At 25.2% G+C, this 24,269-nt stretch overlaps 1 protein-coding gene across 1 annotated transcript; it reads left to right on the plus strand.

Moving 5' to 3' along the window:
* The first annotated feature begins 651 nt into the window (after positions 1–651).
* Positions 652–24,175, plus strand: LOC132929576 (diacylglycerol lipase-beta). Its single transcript, XM_060995024.1, has 15 exons — positions 652–1,218; positions 13,096–13,179; positions 14,596–14,707; positions 20,294–20,506; positions 20,577–20,686; positions 20,774–21,001; positions 21,086–21,235; positions 21,293–21,461; positions 21,522–21,789; positions 21,858–21,969; positions 22,055–22,147; positions 22,218–22,372; positions 22,586–22,837; positions 22,954–23,057; positions 23,161–24,175. Exons 3-15 carry the CDS (start codon positions 14,613–14,615, stop codon positions 23,354–23,356), a joined length of 2,145 nt encoding a protein of 714 aa, XP_060851007.1. The 5' UTR covers positions 652–1,218; positions 13,096–13,179; positions 14,596–14,612; the 3' UTR covers positions 23,357–24,175.
* Positions 24,176–24,269: the final 94 nt, after the last annotated feature.

Genomic DNA, 24,269 nt, shown 5'->3' on the forward strand with positions numbered 1-24,269 from the left:
TAATAATTATAAAATAAATCAGTTTTTTGCTAAAAAAAAAATTAGTGTCTTGCAGATAAACTTCATAAATATTTTCTTTTCGTTATTGAACGTCTATAGGTTATTCATTCATTCAATGGCCGAGTAACTAAACTCTGCAGAGGTTTATAGCTTTAAGAAAATTTATTGTGCATTGTATCATGGTCCACGGACTTATTTAATATATTATTACATAGTACTTATATAATTTATTAAATTATGTAATATATAAATTTGTATATAGTAGGTATACTAATTAATAACACATTTACTTTATAAATAACTCAAATTTCGAGCAGCGCTTTAAAAAAAAAATTCCAATTCCACTGTAATAGTCAATAGGTAATATTATGTAGGTAAACGTACAACTGTCGAAGAAGTACCTACACAAGAAGTAGTAGTCAGTAGTAGACGGTAGTCGATTATCTATATATGTGTATATATATATATATATAATATATATGTATATATATATTATGGTATGTTATACCTACTTATAGGCTAGTGACTACACTACTACAACAGCATATTATTATAGTACTGTAAGTTGTACTGCTATGTCGGAGTAACAACAATATGAGTATACGGTGAGTGGGGATTCTCTTTAAGGCGGCGGCCGTTCGTCGTAGCGGTCTGTCGCACTGCTGCCGCGAGTCGTGTATCTGTTACCTCCACCCCGGTGGTGTCGGGCCGTGCGCTGTTTCTCAGTTGCGTTTCATTTTTCACTTTTTTAGTCGCTCCGCAGTTCGCAATTGCGCGCGCAACAGTTGTCACGACGACGTTTTCGCCGATAGTTCGTTATCACTATCCGTCCGCGTTTTTATCAATCTCACAGTTACAAAAACGAAAAAATTTCTATTACCAGCGCTTCGAGCATTTGAATAATCGAAAACGGTTTTCACGCGGCTCGGTTGTCGTAAAAATTCTTGACCATTTTCCTGCTCATCGCCGTGGGCAGTTTGCGTGATCGGTTTCTGCACAATAAGTTAGCGGTTTTTTTTTGTCCGGTGAAATTTTGTGCAATAAATGAGTTTTTTTCTCGAAGTAGGTCGCATCGATACCTTTTTTTTTCTTTCGCGACATACTAATAGTGTTCAATATTCCGCGTAAGCTAATAAATAACTCCAAACGGCTTATCATTGTTAACTCGTTTTCCGCGTCTTTGACGGAGAACATTAAACAGTGGACCTATCTATTTCGGTGAGTAGGTAGTCTACACATTATAATTTCTTGGTAATCACTAATCATCATTACTGTATTTTACTACGATTGACTGTGTACAATTGTTGAGTTAATCAGTTAATGTTATTCACCTACCTACTTATATTTTATTATAAGCTAACAAACATACAAATAAAACCTTGTGCTAAAATAACGGTTTGACATGCATATCTTTGTAATTATACCAACTTTTTTAAATTTTATAGCTTAGAACCATGTACTAATGTCTAATGGACAGACACTAGGAATTTATGTATTACGATTGTACCTAGTACCTACTATTAATTTTAAATGTTTAAACGTGGTTTGGTTACAATATTTGTTCTACTTTATTGTTTTAATCTAATTAATCTACTATTATAGTACTACTGCTCTAAAGCTAAAATATAATACATATTTTATGTGTACCTATGTGTAAATAGTATATTTACTTAATTAAAATCAATTACTGAGGCATTTATTGATACAAATTATTGAGCTAAATATTAACACTATAATATTCATAAGTAATTATTTTACAAATAATATTCTGTGTTCTGATACCTAATTATACAAATATATAGATATATTTTATTGACAGCAAATTATACTGTAATGTGTATGCTACCTATGCATTTATAAAATAAAACAAATTATCAGCTTACATTTTTTTTAAAGTGTGAATCTATTTCTAATAACATATATTAGTTATTTCTTTTAATATTCATTACATAATTTAAATTTTCCAATTTTAAATTAATTATCTCAATTATTCTCATTGTTGAATTTCAGTAGTCAAATTTTTCAGTTTGTACAAAATTTGTATATTTTTTTTTCAATATAATACTAAACACCTCTTTTTTTAAATCTAAGTGTCAAGATGAACTGGACAGGTTATATAATGTACATTTCAAATGTATGTTTAAGATATATTTTATGATTCATTATCTTTTCTTAAATTAATAATTTATGAAACAAACTTACTTTTTAAATATAAAATCATTATAAAAAAAAAAAAATGTAAATAGCAAAATGATTTACCTAAGTTTAAAATTTGTACATGATATTTTTAGTTTGTATGTAATATAGATATACAATATTTTATTATCTTTTAACGTGATAGGTTATTAGAGAAATTTAGTTTTAGCTATTAAATAGTTTACTAATAATCATGCCAAATAACGTATTAAACCAAAATGTTTTGAGATAGAACTTTAAATTGAAAAAACTAAATATTAAAATATTAAAATCTAATCTTATTTTGATAATTTATTATACTACAGAATAAAATAATTATATATAAATATTGTAATTTGTAGGTACCATTAATTGCCATGTAAAATTTTTTTGTTATGATGTATCTTTCTAATATATTTTATAATATTTGTATACTTAGGTGAAAGCAATGTATTCTGTACTTATTTATACATTTTTAAGCTAATTACTTTTTATCTAAATTTAGATTCTAATGATACTATTATTAATAACTTATTACACCTCTAAACCTCTATGCTCTGCTTATAGAAAATCCTCAAGGAAAACTTATGCCAAAAACATTGTTAATTGACACAGATTATAACTATTAGCTTTCAATAGCATTGTACATTGTATATTTACATTTGAATCTCGATTTGAATATATTATGGCGTATTTATTAATTTATAATTTTTTTAATTTGAGTATAATTTTCTCACAGTATCTTAAATAATATATATTTAATCAAAGTTAAAGATTAATAATACATATTACCTAATTAATTTTATTTTTTATAAATAATTTGTCAAAAATTGAAATAGGTAATTACTGATTATAATGTGCCTAAGACAATTATGTAAATACCACCTTATATGATTATAAATAACACTGGACTATGACCCTAGATATAAATATAATAAAAGTTCTAAAAAAAAATTAACATTCACTTATCTATGTGACTAATAAAAGTGATGTATGATTCTAATTAATATTTTGTGGTTAATTTTAAATATTTTATTGTTACCTATATTTAATAGGTATTGTTTTAATGTTATGCGATTACAATACCTGATAGTTAAAAGAATAAAATTTATGGTTTTGCTATTCATAAAAAATAAAATATACTTAATTCAATTTATTAAGATTTGGTCTATGATGTATTCTTGCTAATTTTTGGGTATCATTTAACCTTTAAAATACCATAATTTCCAAAGGATTTATGGCATTGGCATTTTAGTCAGAGTCTAGTTGATCTGATAACAATTTTTGATTGATAGATAATTTTGGTGAAGTAAGTGTTGTCTAAATTATTAAAAAACAAAGATATTTAGTCAAAATAATATTTTTTATTATTAACCAAAATTTGATTGTTTTTAATCAGTGAGAACCAGATTAAATGTATAAACAGATTGTTATAAACATCTACTGTTTTCAACAGAATGTTATTGAATTTTTCATTAAGAGATCTATTTTTAATTTTTTTATGTTGTCTTATAAAGCTACAAGGGCAGGTTAAATAATGTTTATGAAATTTGCTTATATGTTATACATAACTTTAATGTCTTCATTGATTACATTGTGTAAAGATGGTATTTAATGATATAAAATTGTGAAGATCAGCTAATTAGAAATCGAACCACTGTATTAAATTTGAAAATGTCCCACTAAAGTAAAACATTTGTATATACAAAATCACGAATCATAGGGTTTGTAATTGAGATGATAAAATAGTAGATTATATCCTGTTAGAAAATGTTATGTATTTGATATTTTAATTTTATGTATAAGGCTGTTATATTAATTTTTAAATTGACAACTAATATTTTGTTCGAGATTTCATTGAACAATCTATAAAGTATTAAAAGTAAAAAAAAAAAACATTTTCATCAAAAAGTTTGTTTTTCATTTGTATCTATTTAAATGTTGACTATAGTTCCTATATTAAGGTTTTGATACTATTGAGCTATTGTTTTTTTTTTTTTGTAACTTACTAATGTAGGCTTATTATTGTATTTTTATTTTTATTTCTATAATATTATTATACTTGAAAAAAATATATTGTGAATCTCCAATTATTTTAAAAGTCAACATATTTCTTTATTATTTATAAATTGATAAAATTAAGTAAAACTATTACATTATTATCAATATAATTATACTAATTTTTAGAATTTATTTTGAATAGAATAAATAAATAATAAAAATATGTTTTGTAAATGAAAAAATTATTACCCTCCATATAATTTAAAATGTATTAATTATAAACTATAGTTAAACTTTTATGTTATTATTGTATAATTGTTATAATTATATATGGGTAAAATAAGTTACACAAACATTTACTATCTTAATTTAAGGTAAATCCATGTTTTGTAAAAAAAAAATAATTTAAAATCATATAAATTGTTGGATATGTGTAATTTTTTAATAAGTCTAAATATTTTGACAATTGAGTACAGGAATAATTATGCATTTTAATTTTTATGTTTAGAGTAAGTATATATATTATATAAATACATTATTTGCTAAAATCTTGATCTCAAAAGCTCAAGGAATAAAAATAAATTCAAGTCATAGTCAAAATAAAATATATTTATATTACAATTTATATGCCAACCGGCATTACTAATAAAAATAATATGCACAAATAAGTCAATGATGTTAATTTTTTTTGATTTATCAAGATTCTATACTATCAACTAAATTTGTATATAAAATCATAGATTATAAATTCTACTATAGTATTGTATAGAATCAATGAAAATATATTATTGTTAACATCATTATCATATAAAACAAATTAATAACCAATTAATATTAATGAGTTTTGAGCTGTAGATTGATTGTCTATTATTTTTGTAAATTTTGTTATAATAAAATTTTTACTTCCGTGTATTATTTTTAGGCTCATTCCATTGAAGATTCTAAATTGTATTTGTTAATTTAATTTAATTAAAGTAAAACGTATTGTAGTAAAAAAATATTTGGCTCATAGACAAATTTTACGACCATAAGTTATTTAAAACTTAATTAAATTTACATATTTAAATACATTTTATAGGTATGATTGAAAAATCTATTAAGATGAACAAGCCATCGCTATGTTGGTATGACGTGGCGAGAAAGTGGCCAACATAGCTATATTTTATTTATAAAATGTACAATAGTATTCTATATAATTATGAAATCCGTCATAATTAGTCACATTTATAATTTTGATTTATTTCTTTTTAATATCTATTAAATAATATTATTTATATGATTAGGTATATTCAATAATTTTCATTGTTATCATTACCTTTTCTTTTAATACTTTTTTTGTTGTGTACATATATTCATCTCGTATGTGCGTATGTAGAAGATCTGTGAGACCGCGTGTACTATGCGTGTCCTTTGGAGGTGAACACTGACTGAACAACTTTCACAGTAGCACACCCTTCTCTCGCGAACACGTGATGTAACTATGTCATCAACATACACATTACATGTATATATTGTTCTTTAATAACTGATCGATTTGTATATTATTATTGATGTTTCAACGTTAAAAGACTGTTTGACTTATGACAATTGCATATGTTAATACAATAATACGTTCAGTATTTTAGGAATATTTTACTTTAGAAAATCAATTACATCAATAAATAAGAAATGCATAAATTGTATTTGTCTTTTTAAGTATTAATACTCTAGTACCCAAAACACAAATTTTATAATATAATTTAAGTTAAATATATTTTTTTGCGAACAAAATTAAATGTCCCATGTCCAAGGTCAACTGGTTTTTACTTGCTATTATGTATTATTCGTGGTATCTACACATACATTCACAAATAAAATATCAAACACATCATTGTTAAAGCACTTAATAATTTATTTTTAGAGGATCTCGTTTAGTTGGATTTAGGTCCTAAAATATAGTTATTATAATTAAATAACTTGATATAGGTATACGAGTATGTATTGTATTTTATCCTTAGAGGATGTCAAATCAATGTGTGTTGTACTATATTGTCTCCGTCTTACGAGCATATACATACCAAATTTGTGCTTAGCAAAATCAAAAACTAATTCTGTGTGGTTATCTTTAATAGCAGAATACATTAATTTATTGTATAATTTAAAGGTAATTATCTATAGAATCTCATTGTTTTTTTAATTGATTTCTAAATTCGAAACCCAGTTATAAAAATGTTAATATTTTACATACCTATTATAACTCACGTTAAAATTAATGGTAAAATTAACAAGGCAATAATGAGCCTATAAGGTGCTATAAATTCTTACTTATAAGTGTAATAGTCAATAAAAAATATTCTGATATTAAAATTGACAACACAAAAACCTAACCGTATTACACTTAAACTGAAATACGCAGTGGTAATAGGAAAATGGAATTGTCGGACTAATAATTTTTTCCCGAGCGAAGTCGGGTAATAAGTACGTTGCTAGTTAATATATTATATTATATTTATATTTCAATAACTAAATTAATAATATACGCAATTATTTTATCAAAAATTAAAGTTTTATTACTGATACAATAATAATAAAATTACATATTATAGCAACTCCTTGTTATAAATATATTATAAAATATCCCTAGGTATAAATTAGTGGTTGACATAATATGGTCTCCGCTCATAATTGTTTTTCGTATACAATGATTTATCATTGAGTTAAAATTTAACATCCATTATAGTGACTACTTAATGACGAGGTGCATTCGACACCTACTATGCAACAAAACGTTTTTTATTTTATGATTGTTCATTTTTTCTTGAACGAAGATGAATAATATATAGATATTAGCTATATATTATAAAATATGCGAGTACCTTTACTAAAAAATACAAATTATAATAATTTTTTTGTGCAACAATATATTTTATGCAATATAATATATTAGTAACGACAAAATTATTTGATATGCAAATTATATTTTTCTCCATTATTAATTTATGTTTTATTTAAATTGTCAATAACCTTAAAAAAATTAAATATTTGTGTATTGTGCTATCAATTGTTATTTTACATTGTCTGTTAAAATTAAGTCATTTTAACTATTTGTTAAAATCATTGTAAAAACAAAAAATAAGATAAATATATACGTATATATCGTATAATATAAACAAATTTAAGTCGTACATTTTTATGGTCATTATTAATTTATGTAAAATGTATAGGTGTTATTATTACAATTAAGTTTATTATTTTTTCAATTTATTCAAAAACTAATGGACATTTTTAAAAATAAAATACTTTTAGTATACCTTAAACAGAATTTGATCCATTATGTCTTTTTTCGAATCTATTTGAATGTGTTTAAAAATTTTAACTGTTCACAAAAGTATTTTTTGAACAACTCATATTATAGTATAACTATAATTTAATAATATAAAATCATATTTTGCTAAAATAATTGTCTACCGTCTACGAATAATTTTAATTGCCACGACCTTGGGTCGATCTGACAGTGACCACTAACCATAAACAGTTTTATAAAGTCTAGTTTCCTTTCACTAAGTATCGTATGAGAATATTTTGATCATTAAGATCACTTTTAAACTAAGAAAGTAAGAAAGAATGCTAAAATAAGTTTTTGGTATTGATTTTACGCGGGAATTCAAAACTAATAAATTCTTCATGATCTTGAAAATTTGAAAATTATGTATAATATTTTAAGTTTGAACTTTTAGTATAAAGTTCCTTGTAAGTTTTTCTTACCTCAAAAATATCAAAAATACATTAATATGAATTTTTTTATAAACATTTAAAGAACTACATTTGATATTTAAATAAAGAATAACGATTTTAGTTATTTTATTATTTTATTCATCTTTATATCGCTTTTCTCTCCCGGCTCGAGTACGATCGCTTATACACCTCCAAAAAGCTCTATCCTATACACTTTTATTTTATTTACACCCAACATTTTCATGTATTTTTCCGATTTTTCTATTCATTTCTTCTTTAGTTTTCCTTTCAACATTTTTTCTATAGCGATTCTCAATAACTGGTGAGTCACCTCTCCTCATAATAAAATGACCAGACTTATTAATATAACCTATACTACCCTTAATGAATTAGTTTCTTATTTTTTCCTCTCTAATGCTCAATGCATTTATCTTAGCATTCTCCTAAACAAGACATCTCTGCACTCCGCTACACCTACTTTCTGCTACATTTATTAGCTACTACCACATTCCTAACCATATAACAGTATATACACCTCACAACTGTTATATACTATCAATCTTTTAATCACAGTGGCGGTGCCAGATATTTTGTATTGCGGGGGGGGGGATACTGGGCGAAATTTTTTTTTGTTTTGGGTATAATAATATAATATGTAATATTTCTAAATAAATAATCAAAAAAGATACCTATAGTTTATTATTATCACAAATGTACTACTCAAATTTCCTCTGTTTTCTTTCATTTGTATGTAGCAATAAAAAATCTTTTTATTTTTTTATGTATGAGATTTTAGAAAGTGAGCCGTTAATTCTATTAAGAATATTTGTTTCTAAATATGCAAAAAACAGCATATTTAATTTTAATATTACAGTAAAACTTAAAATAATATTACTAAGTCTAAAAACTCTTTAAAATAATTAATACTATTTTACATATTGATAATGATATACAATTTTTTTATTTCCTTACATATTTTTAACATTAAATTGTTGGGGGGTGCACTTGCTCACCCTGGCCCCCGTGTAGCGCCACCCCTGTTTAATCTCAATGACACACAAAATGCTTGACGTTTCTTTCCACTTTATCTATCTAAACATAGTGCACTTCTATTATCATTCTAAAAAACCGTTATTAATTTATACTACTGTGAACGATCATTAGTAATTTAACCTATTAATTTAATGCACTACATCATCCCCATCTTCATTGCATGCCTTCTCTAAACATTTAGAAATATACTGACCGTCTACTCTCAGAAGTTCGTACCTATGCAATGATTTATCATTGAATACAATTAAACACATCCACTATAGTTTGTCAACGACGAATACAACACTCAAAATAATAACGTTCATTCCATATCTTATATTATAAAGTGTATCGAGTTTCCAGTTTTATTTTTATTTATTACAGTTTGTCAACATTTATTATTATATTATATAATATTCGTACCTAATAATAGATGAGTTGTATTTGTAATACATCTTATACTAATAAAATAGACGATTTGTGCTGTAAATAATTAGTTATTACTCATTTTTCAAAGGCAATTTATAATAAATTATTACCTAAGTCATCATAGAACATGACTTAACCATATAGAGTTACATACACTTTGAACTACAATGTTAATTGTTGAGTAAATCTCATTGATATTTCAATGCTATCTCAGTTAAATAGTATATATTATAATATACTAAAATGCATCAAATACTCAATTATATATTTTAATGCCATAGTTATTCTCAAAGTCATACCAAAAATTAATGATATTCAATTTATTTAATCAGTTTTTTACACTGACTACTATAAGTTATCATACGTCACAATAATTGAACAAAATTTAATAAAAATAATTATGTAATTGTTATTGATTGCATTATATTAGTCATATTACTCATATTAGATATTTCGATGAATATATTAATATATTTTTTATGTAGCTTAATTTATATATAAAGTAAATAACAGTATCTACATTCTAAAGTATTTTAAGATAAATAAAAACTAATAAATAATCAATCAAAAACCTGGGAACTATCTTTTGCTGTATAATAGGTTTCGAATGTAGTACGTCATTGAGTAGCATTTCGTAATGGATGTGTCACATTTTAATTCAATGATAAATAATTGTATACCTACGAAAAACGATTTTGAGTGATAGAGATGAATAAATCAGCATCAGATTTAAACATTTTAAACAGCTTCTTATTTTATATTATTAATATTATTATTATTTGCATTTTGTTAATTGGATAGGTTGAACTAATTTTTGATAAAAAAATGGCGCAATATAAGCTATAGCCTATAAGTTATAAGGTAATACCAACATACCATAGAAATATAAACGATTTAATATAATTATTAATATGTCAAAGTATTTTGAAAATTTCAATGTGTATAAAAATAAATAATTTATACGTATGATGGAAAGTTTCAAAATCTTATAACGGGCTACGTTTATTATTTTTTATCACATCATCAATTATTAAAATTGATTCTGGAAAAATCATTAACCATTTTTGTCAATACTTAAATTTTAAGTATTTATAAAAAAAAAATTGCGATTGTATTTTCAATATTTTTAAATTTCTGTTTAAGTTGTGCATTTTTATAATTTTAAGGATCTAGAAACTTTATATTAAATAAACAAAAAAATTAATCGAAAAATAAAAATTGTATTATTATTAATCTAAAATTACAAGATTTTCAAATGTTAGAAAAGTGTCAAAATATTTTGAAATCTAACTAGGTATATCGTAGCTATAAAATAAAATTTTTTCAATTATTTACTAAAAATTTTAACTTTTTACGGTTTTTTTTCTGAATTATAACACAAAAATAAATTTGATTTTGTAAACCTATGGCGACATGTCGTATAATTCCTATTTTTCCGCTATTTTTGTTAGTTTTTAAAATTATTAATAAATACTTTAATTATACTATTTCAATTTTAGACTCTTTAAGAAAAACTAGATCAAATTTTCTAAAAACAACCCCAATATTAAAAATTGAAGCACGTTGTCTTCCAAGAAATCTACAGGTACATTCTTTACTTTGCACAAAGTAAAATAAAATTATTTTTGGATGAATATACTTCGTACTTTGTGTATTAATTTCTTGCTAGGTACTAAATTCAATTCATCGTTATATAATTTTAATGATTTTATGTGTAATTGTATTAATATAGTATTATTTGCAAATATTTTAATGACATGAGTTATTTAATAGTTAATAAGTATGATGACCACCGGGTATTACGATGCAATATTGATGGACTAAGCAATCGAATTCAACAATGAATACTAAACCCCCCCCCCCCCCCAATAACATATGGAATTTTTTTTAATTAATTTCTTCAAAGTTCAAATAAAATGTATTATACATCGAATCTTCGAATTTCATACACAGTGTCACATCATCTTTTGTAACCCTATTTCCGGTTTTAGCATAATTTAACTAAATCAACATTATTATCGAAATTATTAATATCTAAATTTCTTTTCGATTTCACTTCCATTATTCATCCCCTCCATTCTTTCCTTAGCACAGTCTTCAACAAAATGTACTTATCCGGTATAATAATCATAATACTTCGGTCTACATTACATTAAACGATTGCAGCATTAAAGTAACACAATTCGATTTTTATTGTCCATGCAACATGTACGATTAAATATACCAAGTACCAGCTAATCTAAACTACAGTTGTACACTTTTTCCATATTATTTTTAAAATTGTGATTTTGCAATATTGCACATAGTTAGATTATCAGAATAATTTTAAAAATTATAAAAAATGTGATTTGGTATTTAACTTGTCAGTTTATGCTCTGTTTACCTCGACGCCGCATACTGTAGGTATGTAATGATGTTGGAGTCTTATATACATCGGTGATCAATCGTCCCTACTCCCTATTGAAAAACATTTATTTTTATATTATTATTTAAACTCGTTTTATTTTGGGTTACATTTTAGTTCTTAAACTAATCAAAAATTGTAAAAATATTTAGTGTTTTTTTCTTATTTTTATGAAATGATGAATAATATATTTATACTTACATTCAGCCTTCAAAAAAAAAACTATTCATCATTATTATATTTATTTATCATATTAATATAATAAAAACCAATTACATTAAAAATACATAGATAGGTACAATGAATATTAATTATTCGAAAAAAGTATTATAAATATAAATTTTAAGTTGAATTTGAATAAGCTATAATGATATATTAATTATTCAAAAATAATAAATTATTTCCCTAATAATATTGGTATGATGTTAATTAATTCATATCAATTTTAATTGATTTATTTTTGGTAGTAACAAATTATAATTTATTTTGTCCATTGTAAGTAATATATTGTACATTGAAAACCAAACAAATTAATATTAAATCGAATATCTATAATGTATTCATCTTATTTAAGTCAATGATAAAAAAATAATACAAAATTTAGATTATTTTTTTTTTTATATTTTCGTTGATAATATAGTGTAAAAATTAAAAGCAATTTTTCTTGATTCTAAAATATGTTATAATTTTGGTACATTTATTGATTTTGCTAATCTAATAATTAAAAGTGTTATACAATTATTTCTAATATTTCTATATCATTAAAAAATTGTTTATAAATTTCTTATATTTGTTAACACAGTTTATTATGCCTATAATTTGAACTATATAATATTTTTTATTTAACTTTTTAATCTGGATTATTATACTATGATCAAATTTAGCACAACTATTAATTTATTTCTATTCGTTAATTACAATTGAAAAAACTTGTAAATGTTGAATGTTATATATATATCATTACACTAAATATGTCGGAAATGAATATAAATAATATTTTTCACGCGTTTGTAGAAAGTAAACATAGTTCAAGGAAGATTAGTTACGGAATTTATATTTTCCCTTTTATTGCACGTGCTTGAAAAATTATAGAAGTTTTTTATGTATATTTACTCATATTATACTATATTTCAATAATACATAAATGCTTATAAATTATAGACTATAGTGAAAAATAACAGATCTAATTTCGGTAATTTGCATGTATAAAAAATGTTAGTCAATTATGTTATGGACAATGGATCTAATAATCATTATATTGTTTATTATTTTTTTATAATAAATAAAAAATTTGCTAAAATAATATTTAAAAATTGCTCTTCATTTTAACTTGTTTCTAGATGCGGCCATTTCAAAAGATATACATCCGATAAAACCGCACAATATGTATTGTGACACTCCAAGCTAAAGTTCAACAACTAGAGGTAAATTATTAATTGTGTACTATTTATGTTAATATTATATAAACAACAACAAAACTTTTTCATTAAAAATAATTTATCAGTAATTATGATTATTATTTAACTAAAATATTCATAAATTATTTCTAACTTCAAGAATATATTGCTTTATTATATGATTTAAATTTAGATTAGTTATTATTAATCTAGTCTAATGATTTGCCAATTTTAATTTATTAGATTTGTTTTTGCTGATTTTGTGAAATAAAAATAATATGATATACAAACATAATTATGACTAAAGAGTGATTATTTTGAATTAGTTTTGTTTAATAAGTAGTTTTAATTTTTATAGTACTTTAGTTAACTCTGCCAGTTATTATATTTTCTTATGTATAACTTATTAATAAAATAATTACCAACATATGTGATACTATTTGTACTTGTTCAAATGTATCGTTAAATATTTTAAAAATAAAACATAAATATTTAGGTATGCAATTCATGATAACGAATAATGGTTAATTGTCCAACAACTTAAAAATTTAATCTATTCTGTGACTTAACCATCTAAGAATATTTTTGTAGCATAATGATTAATGACTAATCTTAAAATATATAAGATCTAACCATACGGTGTAATTAAATAATGTTTTTTAACTAAACACACACTCATTCACTGGGTATCGCCGATGACTCTGGACCCGGGATCCGGAGTCAAGGCCATCCGAGGTATCTTTAATCGCAAAACCTTACCCAACTTAAACTTTACTTGTTAAATAAATGTAAATGTAAACGCATTTGTTTTTTCTCTATTGATCATTATTACGTACATTCAACATAATATATTATATTATATATTACCTTCTAATAAGTATACACAAATAAAAACAAAACAAAAAGATAAAAACTCTTTTAGAATTTTAGATTATAGATGCTATTTATGTGTTCAAACCTATTTTTACTCTCATAAAATTGCTTATGTACCTGAATAAGTGCACGAATGCTATATGGATTGTTCTAACGACATTTATTTTGTTATCTCCGTCTTTCCGACGTGCGTTATACAAATGACCTTACTCTGCGTTACCATCATTACCTTATAAAAATAGATGAAACCTTTTTAGTTTAGAATACACATTTTAAAAACCTAATACTAACACTTTTCTAGTATGTATGATTATACGAATAAATTAAATTATCTATTTGGAATCCGCTATGAAGACTAACCCGAATAAATTCTCCAGCTTTATTAAATATTAAGCTAAAAAAATCAAAAATAACTGTAATCACTGCATTGTATAATGCATGGAGATGAAATTGATAAATTATTTAAGCAGTATAAGGTTTTCGAAAGAACTTGAAAAATGTATCCATTACAGTTATTTGTTGTGACTAAATAAAAATGTATTATTTATTTTTGTATGATTTAATTTTTAGGGCGTCGAACTACCACGATGCCGTCTATGCAAATGTTTGGACGTAGATGGCTTGCCGGTACAGACGACTTGGTGTTTCCAGGATTATTGGAACTTTTAATGCGGGGAATATGGTAAGTTATTGTTATATCCTTATCTATGTTTTTCTCTAAATAAAAAATTATTGTAAAAATATTAAATAATTTAGTATATATTATTTATCATTTAAAAATGTTTTTGAATGTTTTTGTAATAATAAATACATAATGTATGGCAGTATAAACTATCAATTTTTCCAAAAATGTATACATCCTTTTTTTAGTAACCTACTCCAATGTTATAAAAAGTACAATACGTTTTTACGTACCTATTTGTTTGAAATATATTTGGAGTAGGTGCTTAAAAAAAAGATCTATTTTTGAAATAATTTATACTTATAAGTTATATTATATGAGATTTTTAAATGAATATCAAGCTGGTGGAAAAATGTCTTTTCAAAATGGCACGATTGTCACTTGTCCAATCATTAGTGATGTACTGACATCGCGCTAAATGTTAGTACTTAACACTAATTGGTGAAAAACCACATACAATTTTACAGATTCTATACTTATACTATTTTAACATAAAAAAACCACCAGGCATTTAGGTAAAAATGTGTTAATTAGAAATCATCATATTATATGTAGAATAAATCCGATATTTGTATATATATACACTAATTATTATATAATAATAAATTCTGAGATTCTTTTGCTAAATAATCTTCTCTTCATTAACTTCCATGTCATTGTTTTTAATTGTCTGTTAACTATGTTAATAATTGTTTTATTCATAACAGATTGTAAATATATTTTAATATTTATAAGAATAATACGATAATAACGATCTAAATAAATACACGAACCGTCTATAATGATCTGAGTAAACAAGAAGTATCATTAAATCCTATAAAATATCCACACTTACTTAGCATTCGAATACCCTCCTTCTTCCTGTCAAATAACCATGTATCTAGTTTGTTATTAAGTTAAAAAAAGTTAACAGTGTTAAAAAGATTGGTGCAACTGGTCATTGGTCTGGCAAAAATCATCGGAATATTCTGGTAATAACACATAATATTATATAATCATAAATTAATTAACGAGCATACGAAAACATAATTTTTATACGCAAGCATAGCTACTAACCCACCAACGAATCTTATTTCAACGTTATAACAATTATTTACTCCCATAATCATATAAAAAACGATCTATAAAACGATGCCTGGTTAAGGTGTCATTCCTTCAATGAATCGAAACCAAAAATAAATGTTCTGATGCCGATACGCTAGCGGTTTTCTATATGATGGCTGGCTGTCTTAAGTATTACTATTATTATTATAATATATCTACTATATTATGTCTTTGATATTATGTATTTAGGCTATATATAAATAAATTTTATTCTTTAAATGTATTCCCTAAATCAATGGGTTTTATGCGCTTGTTATGTCACGAAACAAATAATTAATAAATTATTTACATAAAAACCACATAAAACCTATTGATTTATATGGAATTATTTGAATTAATTAACGATTTATTTATTTTCATTCATAGATGCGCCCATATGTTCATAATATAATGTATAAAAACGGCATTTATTGCGTTAAATATTTATGAAATGTTATACAATATGCACGCGTGTGTCGCGTTTGTAATACAATATACACAATTGCAGTTTAGGGTACAATCTTTCAACAAATTAATTCGCACATATTTATTGTACATTAGTACCTTTTGTGAAAATTATATGTTACCTTTTTAAAAATTACGTATTTATAAAATTATGTATTATATTTATTTAATTTATCATTTCTGACTTTATGTCTTATCCACCGGAAACTATACAAATATTTCAAGGTGGCCGTCTAATTTTTACTTTTGATAATATGCCTCTAGGTAGATACATATATTTAGATATAAAAAATGTTAGTATGTAACCAACGTAATTGCATCTAATTTTGATGGCAATCATATACTTACGTCTGTACTGTGTATACCTATTAAATATCCATAATGCCCGTAATAATAAACTGTATTATGTCAACAATAATTTTTTTTTTTACCAACATCACGCATATAAGAAAATAACGTCATGTATTATCCTTGTCCTTTTTAAAATGTCTGTACAAATATATATTAGTAAGTTGGTACATAATAATAATCATAATAACTATCACTATTGTGTTTTAGAATTTCTATATTAACCTCGAATAAATATTACTCATGTTTATGGTATAGAACACAGTTTCTTATAAACTGTACCAAACTTCATAAAGGAAACTCAAAATTTCCAACATCCTGTCTGAATCCCTTTTACAGTAGACAATAACAAATTATTTTGTTCATCAAACGGTTCTAATTTATAAATGAAAAATAGTAAAAATTATCTAAAACATTTTATTTAGTATTTTCTTTAAAAATGTTTTTAATTTTCTTTGAAACTATTAGGAAATTTGACAAATGCTACTTTCTGTTTATTACATTAGTTATAAATTATGTATCCTAATAAATTATGTGTAACGTATTTAATATCATTTCTAATAGGTAATAACTTCAGTATAAATAAACAGTGTTTATACTTCTATACTATAACAAAAATGTAATTTAAGCTGTGAATTCATGTCAGGTTCGTTTATCTATACAGAGGTTAAATTGTCATTGAAATTTTATTTGTATGCTAAATTTTTCCAAAAAATTTAAAATTTAAATTCTTGTTTTCTGTTACACATTATGTATAATTTAGAAATAAATTGTCAAACTACTACAAATAACTCTATAGAAGTACATTTATATTTTATACATATTACAAACCTATTAACTAATGCGTTGGTACTTATACAAATAATTAATTCAAATTGTTAAGGATAATAAATAATTTTTACATAACATTCCAACTTGATAGAATATTATTTACACTTATGACTTGTATTGAAATATAATAAAATCAACTAATGTTATCAATAAAGATGTGTATCAATGTACATATATTAAAGTATTAATGTATTATATACATTTGTTTGTATTTAAATATTTAAAACATTATGGCTTAAGATAGAATATTTAGATTAAATACTGCAGAGAGGGATGGCTAATGTATTGTAACATATCACACTTTCTATGGCCAGATTCAAACGATTGTTATATTTGACAACGTTTTTATGGTAGGGCCAACCACAAACCGAAACCGAAGTCGGAGTTTTCTGGATTGAATTATCATATAAAGTTTATATATTAGATATTTATATCTAGATAGGTAAGAAAATAAAATTCGAAATAAATAAAAATAAAACATGTTAGATAAGAATTGAAAATAAATTATTATAGTAATCTGGAATATATAATATAAACTTGAAGAAAATCCTCGTGGCATAAAATTTCGATAAATGGTATAATAATTAGAATAATGTAGGGTTATTTGACATTTCTTCATGTTTATGATCGGCAATGACAAAGAATGAAAGAACCATACTAATATTATATATCAATACGTGTTTAACGTTCGTTATTGATAATAATTATACTAATATAAAAGGATAAAAATCCTTATATATAAGGTGTTTCTCGAAACATTCAAAAACACGATAATATTTTTCGGGGCTTCAGGCCATAACATACGCGTACGACCATGATACCGAAAATAAGGAAAATGTGTGTGTTTATATAACCAATATGATCTTACGGCTGCAGCACACCATGGCTGCCACTTAACATAATAATTATAACGATATTGTATTTAAGAGATTATAATAATATGCACAAGTTAGAAGAAAAAGAAAGATAAATACTGGCCAAGGTGTGATTTTAATATAATTTTAATGCTGTACTTACATCATTCCTGAAAGTTCCATCTATAAGGAACTTTATAAATGTGACTATTTCATATGATCTTAACTAACCGGGAAAAGTCGTGTGAAGTTGGTTTTACACACGGGCCGGAACAAGAACGATAAAATATCGTCGTCGGGAGAAGACAGCGAACAATCAAGAGAAAAAAAGATAACAATAATAAATAGATAATTGGCCGGTATTTGACATAATATACGGTTAAATTAAAATAATCATTGCATCGATATATGCCGTTGTGTTATAGTCATGAAGCCTATTCAAACGCTACAGTATATTTTATATATTAGGATAGGTGCGTATATTTTTTATTTTAAAATCTAAATTAAATCCATGAAAATATATTATCATAGTTATGTTTGATTAGCGTATTTAATATAGGTAATAACTGCTAGAGTTTATCGGTTAATATAATGTACATTATTTTTATATTAACCTTAAAAACTGTTCTAAACTAACAATTTTTTTCCTCATACAACATTTTTCCACTAGTTTAACATCTTATCAAAACATTCGCAGATTGGGTTTTTCTGACTTTATGATGAGATAAAAAGTGAATAACAAAAATTCTCGACAGTAATAAGTGACCATTCATGTAATAAATATACGTTTAAAAAATATTTAAATTGATTGCTCTATTTTATTAAAATTAAAATTTATATTAGGTATGTAAATATCGACCTCGAAGTTTGCCTGGTGACAATTATATTTAAAATGCATAGTAATATTAATTAACTCGAACAATTCTAATAAGTTACTTACAACTTTATTGGTGCCTAATTGACCTTAAGTAACCCCGTTATAGGTAGTAATGAATTTGTCCGATTGAGAAAGAAAATTCTTCTTGAGGTTGTTACATTCCTATACCAATTTGTTTTTAATTATAGAATGTAGCAGGCGTCTTAAGAAAACAAGTGTTTTATAAAAAGTACACCAGAAAATACCATAAGTTAAGATATTTAAAGGAAAAGCGAAACGTGTAAATTTTATTATAAAATATAATTCATAATATTCATACAAGAAAGGAAATTCAAAAGTGTAAAATTAAAATCATATAATACTGTAGTTGCGCATACATTATTATAGAAAAGCAATGTGCGTTAGCGGACACGGTCAATCAACCGGAAGAAACGGTAGCGCACAATTTTAAACGACTCCGTCTAGTCCGTCTGGTTCCGGTATGCGTATTAACAAATATAGTGATAGCTAATATATATAGTGGAGGTATATTTTAATTTACAAACCTATGATGTGTCGAGTGGGAGGTGGGGAGTCTAGGTGATAGTAGAGAAAAGCTATTAAGTATTAACTATTTCACTATCAACGGGTGCGCTGAACAGTAAACACGTCTCTGAAAAAACGGTTGTGAGTTGTTCTCATACAATATTTCGATTGGAAACGATAGATTAAACAAACTGCGGTATTTAACGGTATTTCCACTGAATCGATTCGTCCATGAAAATTTGAATAGTTGAATTATTTATCGTGTCGACCTCAGAATAGTCGTTGCCGGAGTGCCGGACGTCGGCTTTGTAATGAAGTGATAGAGACAACAATAAGTCGAAATAATTATGATACGCACATCACGAAACGTTTCCTCGTTTAACCCAAAACTGCACACGTACCAAACAATAGTAACGCTGTTATAAAATTTAATATTATACAAAATACCTATTATTACCTATACCCAATAGCTAATATAGTTACCTACTAACGAATACATCATTATTATTTTAAGATTAAAAATATATTTATACCTTATTGCGTATACCCACTGTGTCTTAGCTATTAATAATTTACTGAATCTGTCTATTTTGTGATTTATAGGCTGACATTGATGAGTTGTGTATTGTGCCGCTACTACCAATGGACATTCAATTGTTTGACTGGTGGCCTGTTGGTCCGAGTTTACTTGATTGGGATAGTAGTAATGCATTCCATAATCATTTTGCTTGTAATGGTTTTAGTGAATCGGAGTGCTCAGGGTGCTATATACGATACAAAAGCTAGAAATATCGTTCCACATCTATTAGTTGCTAAGTATGAGTTATTAAGAACGGTTGATCAAACTTGTAGTTTTTATATATACATGTATATATTTTTTTTATAGGATTATTTTACTCTTACCTGAGATTGCATTAAATGTGCTCGGAACTATATGGACCTATACAAATTGTATACAATGTGATAATGAACATTTTACGAGTACCGTAGTGGAAAGTAAATATAATTCATTGTGTGTTGTTAATTTTGATTATAAAAAAATACTAATGTATTAATGATTAAAAAATGTATCGATTATTTTAGTTGGAGTACTATTCAATTGGGTTATGCTGGGAGGTTTGATATTCGTTCTAGCCATGGTGTTAGATCCAGTTGGGTCATTAAAACTTCAAGAAGGAGCCAATGGTAATGTAGATACAGATATGGTGTTACACCGAAAAGTCACCCGTATTTGGGTGAGGCGTTTCAGATGGTTCTTTTGTTGGTTGATTAGAGATGAACATTCGCATGAAGCGTTTTCTCAAGCCGCCGGTCAGTAATATGAACTTTGAATTTTACATTTCAATAAATAAGACATAACCAATTTAATTAAATTTTTTATCTAATTATTTTTAGGTTTGATGAGTTCTATGTTTAGAAATACAGATATTGTGCCATCCGACTTTATTGCTGGGTTTGTGTTATTGAGAGTAAAACAAAAGCGTGAATCCAGAGAACAAAGAAGACTTGCACTCTTAGCTGAGCAAAGATACAATTGTACCTCTAGTAAGTCAAAATAAAATAAAATAAAATAATTTAAACAATTTAATGTTTGTCTTTCAGTTGTAAATGAATGTTTTACTGGAAAACCAAATTGGATGTGTCTTAAAAAAGCTAGACATTACCTACAATTATCTGTTGCTATTTATGGTTGGCCATTCTTGATTTATCGTTATTGTATAACAGGGTTATTTAAAATGATGCCAAAGTTTTTTTGCTGCGCTTGCTTTAGGTAAATTATTCAATTTTATTTAAACTAGAGTAAATCGATCATGGTTAATTTTTTGCATAGAACTAAACCAACTGTGGTCAAAGAGGATAACTGCTGTCTATGTAACTTTGCAGCAATTCGATACATGTCAAAATTACATTCTAAAGATATTTTATTTGCTTCATTTGTCAATCATATATTTGAACTACCGTTTTTTGTAACTGTTGATCATGAAACCAGTAGTATAGTAATCGCTATAAGAGGATCATTGTCAATGCGAGATATATTTACTGATCTGACTGCGATAGTAGAAAAATTAGATGCTCATGGTGTTCCATCCGACAGCTATGTAATACTAATAAATTTTAAAAATAACTAGAGGCTAGTCTTATAAATATATGAATTGTTTCAATTTAGGCTCATAAAGGAATGTTATGCAGCGCAAAATATATTAAAAAAGAATTAGAAGATCATAATGTTATAGAAAAGGCTTACACCAATTTTCCAGAGTACAATCTTGTAATCACAGGTATGAACTCTACAATTTTAATCATGAATATATATAGCATTATTAACTTATCATTTATGGATAATATTTAACTTATGATACTCAGGACATAGCTTAGGTGCAGGTACTGCAGTACTCTTAGCATTTTATATGAGGCCGCTCTATCCTAATCTCAAAGTATATGCCTTTGCTACACCAGGTAAATAACCCAGTTATAGGATATATTTTACTAAAATTACATATTATAAAGTCTTTAACATTGATTTTAGCTGGATTGTTGAGTCGGGAAGCAGCGCGAATAGCTGAAGAGTTCACTCTGTCTGTAGGTGTTGGTGACGATATGGTTATGCATATGACAATCGACAATGTTGAAGATTTACGAACAAACATGTTACAAGTACTACAATCATGTAGATTGCCAAAAGTAAGGTTATTTTTAATATTTCATAATTAAATTATTACATTATTCCCATTAAGTACACATAGGATTTAATATAATTTATATATATTCTAAATGTTATATTAATATTTAATATTTTCAATATCTACTTTTAGGTCAACCTGATATCTATTTGATTTTAATCTATATACATTTTTGAATTTTTTTCTTAAATTATTTTATTATATTTTGTTTTAGTACCGAGTATTTCTAAATGGCTTTGGATATGCATTATTTGGCGTACCATCAAGGGATCTTGAATCAACATGGCGCCATCGGACTACTTCAGAAATGCGTAATTCTCCATTATTGTCTACGCATTCACCTGTTCTGTCTATGATTACACAGAATGATGGCTTTCCAACTGATACCATTAGTAACCATCATCTAGTCCCTACAACATCATCATATCCTAATGAACAACCAATTTCTATTTCATCTACTTATAATGTAATTATGCCCTTTAGTACACATTTAAAATTTATAAAAAAATATGTATTTTATTTGAAACTTTTTAGTTAATGTTAGTTAATAAAATAATGAAAACCTATTAATCTTACTCTTAGGAATTAGCAGCCAGAAGGTACTCGAAAATTCGTTTATATACTCCAGGGCATATACTCCACATAACTAAGAAAAAAAAAAGCAAAGAACAGAAAAAAGCAGATAAGTATGTTCATATACAGCTAGTGAAATTTTATTTTCACTTATCACAAATATTTAAAATACTATGATTGTACTGTACTATACATGTTTATTTTAATTATTCATAGAAAATCTGGAACAAACAGTAATGAATATAATTATGAAATGCGATGGGCCACACCTGAAGATTTTAAAGAACTAAGAGTAATGCCCCGTATGCTATTGGATCATTTACCAGAAAATGTTTTAAAAACTATTGACAATGTGCTCGAAGAACAAAGAACAGAAATCGGATTTGATTTAGCTCAATTAACTATGATCTAAGGACTAAAAAACAATTATTTACTTTAGAAAACTAGAGCTTTATTAAGTTCATGCTCAAATTCCTCTGTCCAATAATACACAAGTTTAGGTATTATTATATTATTAAGTATAGTAAACAACAAAATTGTAATTTATATTTATTTTAAGTATTAAATATTTTTGATAATATTTACTTAAAAGGGAGTGGGGCATAATATATTCCTACAAATATTGTACCTACAGTATTTTATGAATTTATGGTCTGATTACTGTGTGAAATATGGTTGTTTATCTTAATTTATTATTAGAATCTCCTTAAATATAGTCATAATTTATTTGATTATAAAAAATTCATATCAACAAGTCAATCTCTAAATGTCGAAAATAAAATTAAACTTCTATAGGTTTGTATAAAATCTAATAGTAAAGTTTTCGATTTAGATATAAGTATTATTATTATTATTATTTTTTTTTTTTTTACTATTTTTTATTTTCATTTTCATTTATAATTATTGTTAATATTATTATTATTTCATATATATATTTTATAACATTGTTTTGACCTCAATCCCTAATATATTTTTTTCAAATTGTATGTACCTCCTATACAATTTTATGATTTTTATTTCAAAAAATCTTGATAGTATTATTATTTATATGTATGTATACTGATGTACTTAAACTCATTGAATCCATTCAATTGAAATTTTATTCTGTTTGTTGCCAATATATGTATTGGTTAACAAAACTAATAATCTGTGATAACTTTTATGTTTTAAGAAAAAAATTTACTGATAAGCGTATGTATTTTGAATAAATTATTATATTTTTTATAACATATTCTGAGATTATATTTAATTTACAATGGCCTGAATTATATAAATATTATATATATTTTATTATAAAATAATAACAATATTTTTATAAATACAAA

Source organism: Rhopalosiphum padi, chromosome 4 (assembly GCF_020882245.1).
Source record: "Rhopalosiphum padi isolate XX-2018 chromosome 4, ASM2088224v1, whole genome shotgun sequence".
Lineage (NCBI taxonomy): Eukaryota > Metazoa > Arthropoda > Insecta > Hemiptera > Aphididae > Rhopalosiphum > Rhopalosiphum padi.

Coding starts and splice junctions, on each gene's coding strand:
- LOC132929576 (XM_060995024.1), top strand. CDS start 14,613: ATGCCGTCTATGCAAATGTTTGGACGTAGATGGCTTGCCGGTACAGAC. Junction 14,708..20,293: donor CTTTTAATGCGGGGAATATG/GTAAGTTATTGT, acceptor TGTGATTTATAG/GCTGACATTGATGAGTTGTG. Junction 22,148..22,217: donor ATATGCCTTTGCTACACCAG/GTAAATAACCCA, acceptor CATTGATTTTAG/CTGGATTGTTGAGTCGGGAA.